Genomic DNA, 13,876 nt, shown 5'->3' on the forward strand with positions numbered 1-13,876 from the left:
GCGAAAGCGTAGATGGCAGCAGACATCCAAAAAAATTACAATTTATTCTTCAAAGAGGAAGAAGTGAGTAAGTCTGTATGTGAGAAAGAAGGCCAAATGGCTAGTTGTGTCCTGCATAGTCATACGATTGCAATAGAAAGGACTTCAGTCTCCTCATGAAAGAATGTATGGATGGGGCGTTTTTTATATCATGATTCAGAGAATTCCAATAATTTGGGCCGATATAGATAAGTGTATTTTTAGCAAGGATCCTGCGTAAGAGGGGTAAATGAAATTCATTGAAACGCCTAGTGGGATATTCATGAAATGATTGTTTTTTAGGAACATGGAATCAAAAATAGATGGAAGCAAATTGTTACAATACTTATACATTAATTGGCCTAAATTATACAAAAGTAAATCTTTAATTTTTAAGAGCTTATTAGAGGCAAACAACGTGTTTGTATGAGAACGTACAGGGGAATGACAGATAATGCGGAGGGCTTTCTTTTGCAAGAGGGACACTCTTTCAAGTAAATTCTGATGCGTGTTACCCCAAACTAAAACTCCATAATTCAAATGAGGCAATATTAACGACGAATATAACATAAGTAATGTTTTTTGTGGAATATGAATTTCAATCTATTAATATCACCTGTTTTACGCGATATTATATTACAAGTATTATCAACATGTGATTTCCAGGAAAGTTTATCATCTACAATGACCCCCAAAAATTTAATATTTGATACTCTTTGTAGATGAGAATCATCTAAATCTGTATTTGTGTTTAAAATATCAACAGTATTGCTGAAAAACATATATTTCGTTTTTTGAGCATTAAATGATAACTTATTAGCTCTGACCCAAATATCACTTTATTCAATTCAATGTTAATTTTGCGAACAAGAAAATCAATATCATTATGGGCAAAAAATACGTTTGTATCATCTGCAAAATGAATAAAAGAGAGATCATCAGATACACGACAAAAATCATTGATATAAATAATGAACAATAACGGTCCTAAAAGACTTCCCAGTGGGACGCCACATTTAACTTCTCTTATAACTGAGTCATTGTTTTTAATTGTAACAAATTGTTTTCTGTCGACCAAATAATTCTTGAACCACTCCAACGCCTTCCCACGTACTCCATAATGCTATAATTTATAAAGTAAAATGTCATGATTGATGGTGTCGAAGGCCTTGGAGAATTCCAAGAAAATACTAACTAAATGAGAATGATTATCAATGGCATGAACTACTCTACTCAACGAAATATAAAAGAGCATGCGAAGTACTATGTTTCTCACGAAAACCAAACTGAGAGTACGTAAAAACTTTCAATTCAATTCATTTTATTTCCATACTTCTCATTTGTGGACATTATAACAGAAATCAAACAAGTTCTTTCACCTTGTAAACAATGTGCAAAACACAGCAATATACATGGTGATAACACAGTAATACATGGTGATAACACAGAGTTCGTAAAAACTTCATCTACCTTCAAAAAATTGCTCATAATAATTCTGATCGCTCGCTTTTGAAGAAGAAAAAGCGAATCCAGGAAATATTTGGATGCGTTACCCCACGCAATTAACTCCCTAGTTGAGATATGGGGAAATCATGGTTGAATATACAGTCTGCAAAATATGGTTGGGCAAAAAAAAAAAAAAAAATCAGTTTGTTTAGGATTCATGTGTTTCGTGACAAAATTTTGCATAAAAAATCAAAGTGAATTTTCCAGGAGAGGTCGCTATCGATGTAAACACCTATAAACTTAGTACTATCTACTCGGCTTAAATCTATATCATTAATCTTAACATCATCAGGAATAACTTGCAGGGAATTGCTAAATAACCTACAATGTGTTTTATCAACATTGTTGGCGTAAATCCAGGACTGAACAGATTTCAATTTATTATTCATCATACTTACTAGCGTATTGGGATTGGGGTGAGACAGAAATAAATTTGTATCATCAGCAATGATCAGCGAAACAAATAAAAGAAAGAATCTGTGACGAATTTTGGAGATCGTTGATGTACAGGATGAATTAAAGTGGGCAAAGAAGAGAACCCTGGGGGACACCTCAAGCAGTTGACGTCATACTTTACTCACAACCATTTATGTAAACAAATTGTTTTCTGTTTGTGAGGTAGTCTTTAAACCACTCTAAAGCCCTCCCACGGATACGGTAATGGCTTAACTTATAAAACAAAATATGATGGTCAATGGTATCAAAAATCGAGAAAAATCGAGAAAAACACCGATGGTGTGGGAAGCATTATCTACAGCATGAGCTACTTTATCAATGATCAATGAAGGCTAATAAAGCGTGAGTTGTGCTATGCTGTTTTCTGAATCCAAATTTGAAATTGGAAAGAATATTGCAGTTAACAAGAAATCTAAGAGTTCGTTTGGAAACAAGCAATTTTCGAGACTGAGGTTAAGAGAGATATCGGGCGGTAATTATTCACAAATTCTTTTGGACCTTTTTGTATGGGAACAACTCGAGCTATTTTTATTTTATCTGGGACTTTGCCACTAGATAAAGCTTGATCGAAAATGTAAGTAAGTGGAGAAATATTTCATTTATTATGTTCTTCAAAAGAAAAACTGAAATACCATTATTACCTATACTTTTCTTAATATTCAGGTTATCAACAATTTCTTTGATTTCTTCTTCAACATTAAGAATGAAAAACATGGTTTGTGCATTCCTGTCTACTTGGTATTTTGCTGGCAAGATCTGGTCCTAAGTTAACAAAGTTATCATTGAATATACGTCCGCTATTTCCTGTCGATCATCAACTTGATGACCGTCATTCAAAAATTAGTATAAGTAGGGGGAAGTTGTAACAGTGCTGGATTTCAAAGCTGTGTTTATCACCCTCCACGTACTCTTTATATCGAACTTGCATTTTTCAAGCTGATTAGTAAAATACAATTGCTTGGCTAAACGCAACGAGGAAGTAAGTATATTACGGTAACGAATATTACGGGATTTAGTTACATCATTTGGACATCTTCGGTATTTAGTCCAAGAGCATTAGGTTTAACCTGGACATTTTTGGTAACAAGCTGATTTTTTCAGGATAGGTACAGAAAAATGTCTATAATAACATACTAAAAGTCCACATAAATCCTCTTTGAGCGTTTTCCGCAGTCCAAGATGCGTCCAAAATGGCCGCCATATCCAGAAATTCTTATAACTTTTCAACCAGAGAACCCAAATACAAAATTTAAATGTCTAAATATATGTTTTTAAGCATGAAAAAACTCAATAAAACACATATTAAGAGATGTTGATGCACGCAAGTACCGTAATCCAAGATGGCGTCCAAAATGGCCGCCATTTTCTAAAATTCTTATAACTTTAAGTCAGGTAACCCAAATACAAAATTTAAATGTCTAAATATATGTTTTGAAGGATGAAGAACTCAGTAAAATACATATTAAGAGTTGTTGAAGCACGCAAGTACCGTAATCAATGAAGATGGCCTCCAAAATGGCCGCCATTTCCTGATTTTTTTTTATTCTCATAATTTTGCAAATAGATTTCAACTGTACACACATGGAATGTCGAAGTATACGTTTTGAGTCACATGAAACCAAATATAATACTTATTTGGAGATAATGAAATACAAATAAAGCACTTAAGCACTTTCAGAAATCCAAAATGGTGTCCAAAATGGCTGCCATTTCCTGTCTTTCTCATAATCCTGCAACTAGGTATCCGCGATGAGCACTTGAATGTATAAATATATATTTTGAGACATAAGGAACCCAACATAATACTTATTCAGTGATCATGAAGCACGTAAGTACAAATAAAACCACGCGAGTTCTTCGCGAAAACCAAATGTTGCCCAACATGGTCGCCGTTTGTTTATCAAGAGACAAAGATATTCAATATAATGTTCGAGATTCAACAACTCAGAAGGTCCAGTGGAATCTTTCCCTTAAATGTGCACAACACGGGTAACCTATAGGTTCGCTTGGATGCATCCACCCCCCCCCCCATCCCCTTGGGGAAAGGGTGGCCTGTACAATCATTATTTTCCAAATATTCATCCTGAAGTATATGCACTTTGTCAGTGAATTGCAGTCATAAAAATGCAAAACATCCCCCGCTCGGCCCCTTTCCATAGACTTTGCTCATTTTTGAGATTAACAAATTTCCGAATATGTCATCAAAAAGTGTGCACTAGATCTTTCACTTACAAAATGCTAAAGTAAGGGTAATTTGCCCTTCCTACAAAACCCTTCCGCCGCTTACTTCCCCAATATAAATTAAATACCCCTTTGATTAACAATTCCTAAATATTCCATCAAATGTGTGAAAATGATATAATTATTTTCATTTCAATTCAAGTGTAAAAGCTCCCTGGAGTTGGAGGGGATGGGGATACTGAGACTATGATTATCTACTCTTTGAGGATGGACAACCAATATAACATCAAAGGTGCACTATACTCCGGTTAATGATCATAGAAATGCAAAACTCCATCCAGTCGAAAGGGATCCCCCCCCCCCCATACATCCTCTACTAGCTCATTGCCTTGGATATACTAGTCTTTATTCTTTATTCTACTTACACATTTTAATAGAAACAAAAATCTATTATGTCATCAACATTGTGCACCATAAAACCCGTAACCTGAAAAAAACCTCCATTTTGTGGGAGGTTGCATCACCCCATACACCTCCCCTGCATATTTCCATTAATATATATTTTCTTACTTTCAGGACAAAAACAAATCTCAGATATTTCACCAAAAGAGTGCGCTAAATCTCTAAATTTCAAATTGGAAAATGCCAAAATCTCCATTGTATGGGAAGGAATATTCTCCCCACACACTTCCCCCTCCCCGACACTTTCCTGATTATATATTTCTTCCAGCGTTAAGCAGAAAACAAATATCGGATATTTCACCAAATAGGTGCAACAGATCTGTAAATTTCAAGTCTGAAAATACGAAATTTTACCCTCGTGTGGCATCGGGCAACCCTATGACCGCGCACTTCCATGATTACATAACTTTTTGTTCCTTCTTATGGAAACAAAAATTTGATATTTCACCAATATGGTGCATCAGATGTCTGAATATCAAGTCTGAAAATGCAAAATCTCCCTCACGTTGGGGGGAGGGGAGGGGATCCCCCTTCCACACCCTCCCATATACAGTGTATTGCCCATTTCCCTGAATACTACTTTATATATTTCCCACTCTTTGATGGAAACAGTTCAATATCTTACCAAACGTTTGCACTATATGTTTCACTTTCGAGTAAAAAAAAAAAAAATCCCTCGTGTGGGAGAGGAGTATTCCTCCTCCATGTAGTATGAGTGCCACATTCTCTGATTTCTATCTATAATATAATTTTACCTAATCTACACGAAATGAATAAGAAAATTTAGACACTTTGTTTTAAGGTGGAGCAATATACTGCAGCAAAGAAATTCACTGTCATGTAATGAATTACACATTATTTTGTCGCACATGGAGACATTAATTTTCAACATTTTATGTAGCACAGACATCAGGAAGAATTGTTTATACTTCTTGAGTGATAACTGACAGTTTCAAATGGAACTCACCTCATGGTAGACACCAAATGCGTTGGTAATAAACAATGGCTAGCACTAAATTTTCATTTCATGTGCTCGAGGTGACGAAAGTAGACCATGTGGTAAAAAGATCTAGTAGGCTCTCTGTTTAGCAACAAATCTGATAGTGAAATGTTTCTCTCGTAACAAGGCCACACTCATGAGAACTATTTTTAAAATAAAAAGTTTCTTATAAAGTTTACTGACATTTATTTACATAATTGTGAGACAAAATTGTGACTGCCGGCCATTTTGCACGCCATTTTGCATTTAAGGAAGAGCTCGAGCGGTTTAATCGGGACATGCGTGCGTCAACACCTCTTAATATGCATTTCATTGAGTTCTTTATGTTTCGGAACATAGGCACTTCAATTTTGTATTGGGTTGCCTAGTTGAAAAGTTATAAATATTTCAGGAAATGGCGGCCATTTTGGATGCCATCTTTGATTACGGTACTTGTGTCCGCCAACATCTGTTGATATGTGTTTTATTGAGTTCTTCATCCTTCAAAATATATATTTAGACATTTAAATTTTTTATTTGGGTTACCTGGCTAGAAAGTTATAAGAATTTCAAAATATGGCGGCCATTTTGGACGCCATCTTGGATTGCGGAAAACGCTCAAAGAGGATTGATGAGGACTTTTAGTATGTTATTCTAGACATTTTTCTGGACCTATCCTGAACAAATCAGCTTGTTACCAAAAATGTCCAGGTTTAAGCCATTTTTGACCTAATGCTCTTGGACTAATTTGCAAAACAGTCTATTCTTCCCATTGATAAACCTAAGTAGGGACTTTGAGATCCACGGTTGTTTTCGTACTTCTTTATAATTCGATCTGGATCGTCTCGATAAAGATGTAAACATTATACAAGACATTAGTACTTATAAGCAAGCATGTTCATAAAAAACATCCTTACAAGTACTTACAAGGATATCATAAAAACATCAAAGGACAAACTTACATTTCTTTGATTATAAACAGGACCAATCAACTGACCCCAATCCCTCCCTACGTATATCAATATTACATTCGGACATGTCACGAAATCCTGAATTAAGGGTTTGCATTTTCCTAGTAGAAAACTGTGGTACAAGCGCATACTCGGGAAATGGTCGGTGATGTCAGAAACTACAACACCAGAAGTATAACATCAGTAAATAGATTATTAACGAATATATTATCAATGAGAGTAGAAGTAGCAGCACATATCCGAGTAGGTTTCCTGATAAGAGGAATGAAGGATTTTGACAACATAAGATTAAGAAAATTTTGCCAAATTGAAGTGTCATTACAATTTAAAAGATTTCTATTGAAATCACTCATAATGTAGCATGTCTTCTTATCAAAGTAATCATCAGAGAGAAGATTGTAAAACAGCTCAATGAATTCAGTACGGTTAGAATGTGGAGATCTATAAATTTCCTAAAGATGATATTCCCCTTGTTAGGGGTCATGACCTCAATAGAAATACTCTCAAGGCATTCAGACATAATACAATAATTATTCATTTAATAGTTTGTGGTTTAAATTTTGCGTGACGTAGAAACCAATACCACCACCTCTTTTGATACCCTGTTGGTAACTAATTTAAAACCGTCAGTGGTAAATACAGAAGAAGGTGACGTTTACTTGAGCCAAGTTTCACTGAGACAGGTAATGCTGTGTTTAAATCGTTATTCGTTGAGGAATAAGAGCAATTTATCAAAATTTCTATTACGGCTTCTAATGTTGAAATGTGAAACAAAAAGTTCATTAGAGTGTGAATGAAAAAATGTTTTTTTTTTCTTTTTCCAAGGGGTAGTGAGACAGTTGGCCTTCATCTCGAGCAGACGCATCATTAACGTCAAAATCAAGCTTCAGATCTTGGGTTTCTGTGTTTAAAGAAGTAACAGAATCGGAATCTTCACCTTCTTTTCTGTCATAAGAATTTAAGGGGGAATTCAGTCCAGGAACTCATCCATAATCAGAGGTGAACAAACACAAGTTGAATAATGACTTGTTTACCGGATATACATGTTCATGACTCAGATAATGAATTTAGAAAGACACAAACTAATTTAGGGTCATGATGTCAGAATTCAAATGTCATAGGGGTCATTAAGGTCATGAAATAGGTTTAATATCCTAATACTTCAACAATGAATAATCGTGTTTAAACCAAACTTCTTGAATATATTGTGTAGATGTTCCTTTAACCTCTATAATTATGTTTGTAGTGATATCTAAATAAATTATTTTACTCTTTTTCTTTTTTTTTTTGGGGGGGGGGACAATTCAAAGAATAACGTTTCCTAGAATTTCCAGTTCTTTAACAATCATATCAATGATTTCAGATACGTCAGTATTAGATTATTTTGTATTCTAAAAACAAGAACACAATGTCGATATTTCATACGTTTCTCAACTGATTGTCACTTCAGCGTGAGTAACAAGAAACTTTGAGATGTATGATAATCTTTATGTAAAACCATTCTAGCATACTATATTTCAGTTCGAAGCTTTTGTATCTTATCCCTGTAGATTTTAGCACTGATCCACAAGATTAATACATTAGTCAAGATAACGTAGAATCACAGTAAAATACAGACTCTTCATCATTTTATCGGAGTCGAGCACGGCACATAAATACTTGATCCTCTTTACATTTTCTGAAGATAAGTTTCTGAATTTAAGTTACAAGACATAATTTCCTAGTTTTTTCCTATCACCGAAATTAATGCTATGAATTTCGTCTTTTATGGATGTATAATTTTGTAATGAATGCGCATTCTTCAGGTATTACCATTTGCATATTGTTTTAAAAAAATCATCTTGCAGGTATTCCGTACCTCCATAAATTGTTATACCGTAATTAGAAATGAATGTATTTTCAGTATAAAGAGAAATTTGAAAACTGAGATGAATATTTACGTTACATATATCATTGATGAAAAGAAAAACAAACATTTACACCAATTCTCCGACGTATTCACACTCATTAATATTTTGTCATCTTCAAACTATATTACAATGTATCTTGCGACTGTAAGCCCCATCGTATTCTTTTACTTCTTTGAAATACCTTTATACCATAACATGTCCAGTAACATTTTGTGTTCAACAGATCCTTAATTTGTGATGTGCATTCAAAGGATATTGGTTGTATGCATTTTGCATTCTTATTTGCTGTATCAATGTCATATAATTTGTTATTTACCCGAGAAATAAGGAAGTATGAAAATAAATGTGACGCTGAATCACGAAACCACTAAAACGTCGCCAGGCATAGATTTTTAGTAAAATCAAATTCTCTTAAAAAAAAAAAAAAAAAAACCCAGACCCTTAGCTTTAAAATGGCATGTAATTCAATACATATGGACTTTCCAAACTTGTCTAAATAATGGAGAAAAGTACACAGTCTGAAAAGAAAGTGCGCGTAGGTATAGGCCTACTGAGAAAAAAAAAAAGATTTTGAAGTTTAGGGTTGGGTCAAGTGCGTACTTTCACACAGCAGTGCCTTCTGCAATGAATGGAACAAAGAACAGGATATAAAACTCCATTGAAACCATTGTGAAGTGATTATTATCAAACTAAACTGAAGGTTTGCACATGGTTCAGTGCATTCTATTCATGAGCTTACTAACTTACCCATAGCACATCATTATAAAAGTTATTAGAGTTGAAAGTGAAAAATGTTTGAAGGGTTATTGTAGAACTGCCAACCGCAAATCTGACATGTCTGAGAAAGCCTTCTCCAGACCGAAACAAAGAGTTACATGTAAAGAAAACTGCCCACAAAAAAGACAAGTTTACATTGCTCCTTTTGAAAATTAAGAAGAAGAAAAGAAAATTGACTATCAGGTTTTCCTTTTTATCACACGAAGTGCTTGCTTCCAAAAGGCGCTAAATCAAACATTTTTTCCAATGGATTTCAAGTTAGCGCCTTTTGGAAGCAAGGTCTGCACATGCTGTTAACCCTCACGGATAATTTGATAATTTAATGAATTTAATAAATTGAACTGAACTGAACTAAAAGGGGTTGATAAGATCCCTACCCTGTTTTTTTTTTTTTTCTCACAATGGCAAAGTATGCATAATCAGTGTTCTTTTTTTCCCTGTAATACCATTCATGCATATACATGCATTTTGTATTGTATTCAATGATCTGTCCTTCCCAACTGGGTGAAAGTCGACTTGACACATGTACTATTTTATATCATTCAGTATTTTCTACATGGAAATAAATAAATAATTCAATTGAAATCGAAATTAATATTGAAAAATTGATATATATGATTCATCATGCCTTCATTATTTTCAGTCAAGACCTGGTTTGCTAAAAGTACAGTCATTCACTTTGACTTCCCTTCACGCGATATAATAGTACTGCTAAATACATGTCGGCTGCCTGTTCAGATAATGACGTCATTATTTGTGTGTGTATGTGTGTGTGTGTGTGTGTGTGTGTGTGTGTGTGCTTCGGCACTCATGTGATGTATTTCCTCACTGCGCATTTTATTTGCATTCTACCGTCTTTGCATTGTACACGAAACTTCCATTAACTCCCTCCAGCTTCCTATATGCATACGTAGGCTATTGGCTAAATAACTCGTGCAGTATTAAAATCATAACAAACTAAGCTGACAAGACGAAGTTGCATATCTCATAATAGCAAAGTGTGGGCTATACAAATATCTTGCTGCCCTTTTTCTCAAGCTAAATACTAAATACTAAAAACAAAGTACGTATGTACATATTGGTCTGTACATTGGTCAAGTGAGTTATCTGATCATTCTACCCTTCGGAATGCTTTACAGTATCATTTATTATGTACAGTTTCGCAACCACAACCTTTTCTTTCCGCATTTGTGCTGTACCTTGCATACAGAAAGTTTCCTCTATCAGGGTAACGTTGGAATAAGTTTTAGGAGATTTTGTAAAGCTGGCACAATTTATCTGCGATCTATACTGCGTCCAAGCTGTAGGTCACTTGTGTAGCTCCGTGGTCGCGGCCGAGTAATCGCGACAACCAGCCGGAAGGATGGGGGATTTCACGCAGCCGTCCACGGAGGATGCAACCGAGGACGAGCCTGAAATGTGGATGTTTCCAGCCGTAGATGACAGGGTTGACACAGCTATTGAGCACGAGAAGTTCTGCGCAGACAAAGACGACGATGAGCAGTGCCCGGATGTCTATAGACTTATCATCATTCTTATAGAGGACGGCGAAAGTCAGACCCAGCGCCATGGGTGGACCGACACACAAGATGTAATAGAAGCTTATCAAAGAGAGCATGGTTTTGGTGATTTTCACCTCTATGTTTCTCTGTCGACGCGCCTGACTGTCACTAGAGGAGCTTTCAAGTGAGCGGGTGCTCTGCCTAACATGTCTGAAGATCTTGCAGTAGCTGCATAGGGTTACAAGAAAGGTAATTGTCACAAAGATTGCCCTAAACAGTCCCAGCGCTTTTTTCGTGGGATGATCGGAATTGCAGGATTGTATGGACATGTCGTATTCGACGATATGGTAAGATACTTGAGGAATAACCAAGGTGACAGTGGGAAAAAACCAGCAGAAGACAAGGATACATCCGACATTCCTCCTCGAAAAGACGCGGGAGTACATCTCTTTCGACTTGGTGATGAGCACGTATCGGTTGAGAGCAATTACCATTATGGTAAGCGACATGCAGGAAGTCGCAATGGGAGAAAGTGCGTACAGCACCTGGCAAGTTGCATCGGAACGTAACCACTTCTTGTCTTTCAAATACATGGCAGCCCAGAATATCCAGAGGAAACAGATTACTGTTTGGGAGATGCTGAGGTTGATGAGGAAGATGTTCGTTGCCGTCTGAAGCTTCCTCGACATTGCGAACGCGAGAAAGATCGCCAGGTTCTCGACGATTCCGATTACCGCCGTAGTGACTGTAAACGTACTTAGAATGACTGCGGATCTGTAGACGAAGCTAACGCTTGTGACATTCTCTCCACTGAGTGCAACTTCATTCATCTTCACCAATTCGAGGAAACCTGAGGGTATCACAGTGTGATACATTATTAGGTGTCACGACATAATCAAGATATATAAAGAAATATGTATAATAGATATATATATATATATATATATATAAGAATATACACACACAAAAAAAAAACTCATTACATGTTATTCAGTAATTCATCAGACTTTTTTCTGGACAAATCGTTTTAAAGGGGCATACCAGACGATTTTCATAATTTCACATCACGTGGTACTTAACTCAACAACTGCATATATATATTTGTGGAATTTATTGTGGTTCTTGAGCAGAGGAACAATACTTTGAAAAACCTTAAACAAATTACACTGAGCAAGGACGATGACATAGGAGGCTCACATATTTCAGAAATGTAGCTACGTATTGTAATTCCATTACAATACCGTTTGCTTGCGAGTTCACCTGTGTATAATCTATGCATGCCTTCTTCTTTCGTTCTGCTTCCTTGAGCCCCAACTCATGCATTCTTATGGTGACTCAGCCATGTCATCATCCTTGTTCATTGCAATTTGTTCTAAATTTTGAAAATATTCTTATTCTTCATCCAAATTATCATAAATTCTAAAACTCTGTTCTCAGTATAACTAAATTATAGTTGTTCAAATGTAAAAATCTGAAAATCATCCGGAGGTCTCCGTTAATCAAACACTTATGCGTCGTGTACATTCAACAAAATTCTTGGGGCTTTTTATTGACGATCATTTGAATTGGAACACTCATCTTGTTTATTTGAATAAACTGATTTCAAGAAATGCAGGGGTTATTCATAAATTAAAGCAGTTTTTTTTTTATTAAAATACTTTTGATGTTGTATTCAACCATGATTTTGCCATATTCAAATTATGGAATATTAGCGTTGGGAAATTCAGCTAAGATGAATATTGATAAGTTATTGGTTACTCAAAAGAGAGTTGTACGATGCGTTTATGGATGTAATTTAAATGTACATACTGATTCACTTTTCTTAGTAAAATGAAAAAAAAAATGATTTGTATTCAATGAATTTAGGAATTTTGATGTATTATTTGAATACTCTTGTAATTGTGTTTTGCCTGAAGTTTTGGAGTTTTTATTAAAGAAAAATAAAGCAATACGTAATTAGATATCCAACACGACAGAGTGATATTTATGTTCCATACACCGAAAACTAGATTACGAATACTGCCGAATACTTTTATTTACAATGGCCCCAAAGTTTGCAATTTTTTGAGATTTTTAACACACTTACACTTTTACACGCTCTGCACGCACGCAAGTGCGTGCCAAGGTGATTGAATGATTCATTGAGTCAATATCTTTCACAAAAATAATTATTTTAATGAGTCATGTTCGATTTATCAGGTATGCACAGGAAAAACAAAACAAAACCGTTGAAACAATAGAGTTTATAGTGTTGTGCGTACCAAAAGCATCTTACCTTATTTCGTCTTCAAGGTTCAAATCCGTTGAAGAACGTCACTCGAGTGCTTGTGTATTTAAATGAGAGACTGGAGAGGTGTTACCACGCCCAAATATCACAGCGATTTTTTGAATCACAAGTAAAGTGGATAGTTTTGAACGCACGCACGCACGCGTGTACGTCTCCTATGTGCCTTTCTGACACGGAAACGATAATAAGTATAGCTGTGTTCGATTAAATTGAACAGTCCTACTTATAAAGAGCGGAAGTACAAAACACTCTCACTTCAAACCTCATTTGCAGTTGTCCAGCCACTCAGAGCCACTAACAACGATGCGACATATTTTTTTTTACATCATGCTACAAGGAAAAGCCGCACACATTCAATGGCAGAATCCTGCTGGATGTATTCCGATGTTTTGACTCCTGAGGGTTTTTTATGTTTGTTTTTTTTTTCACAAAATTGTATTAGATATACAACTCTGGGAAATTTCAGCCCTGATAGCAAAACTAGCAAATGTCAATATTAACAGTAAATCTACTACCTAAAAGTGTATGGTGTCAATACTGAAACTCTTTCGTGCAATATCTACGCAAACTCTCATCAGCAGGCTGCTGCAGTCGAAATCTAGCGTTCTTATTTTCTACCTCCTTGTGTTTCTTTACCCGTTTCCTTCCCCTTAACCCTACGCAAACAGAAACCTCAATACCATACAGATTACACTGGCTTTATCTTTTTGATGGATTGTTGCTCTATAGAAGTATACATTATCATTATTATTATTATCATTATTATTGTTATTATTATTATTACTATCATTATCATTATTATTCACAAGCTAAGGTGTTAAGAACAC

The 13,876-nt window shown here is 35.4% G+C and overlaps 1 protein-coding gene across 1 annotated transcript; it reads right to left on the reverse strand.

Annotated features, from left to right (window-relative positions):
- Positions 1–10,545: 10,545 nt before the first annotated feature.
- LOC140244883 (melatonin receptor type 1C-like) lies at positions 10,546–11,637 on the reverse strand. Its single transcript, XM_072324492.1, has one exon. The coding sequence runs from the start codon at positions 11,635–11,637 to the stop codon at positions 10,546–10,548; it is 1,092 nt and encodes a 363-aa protein (XP_072180593.1).
- Between the last annotated feature and the right edge of the window lie 2,239 nt (positions 11,638–13,876).

The sequence above is a fragment of the Diadema setosum genome, chromosome 21 (assembly GCF_964275005.1).
Source record: "Diadema setosum chromosome 21, eeDiaSeto1, whole genome shotgun sequence".
NCBI lineage: Eukaryota > Metazoa > Echinodermata > Echinoidea > Diadematoida > Diadematidae > Diadema > Diadema setosum.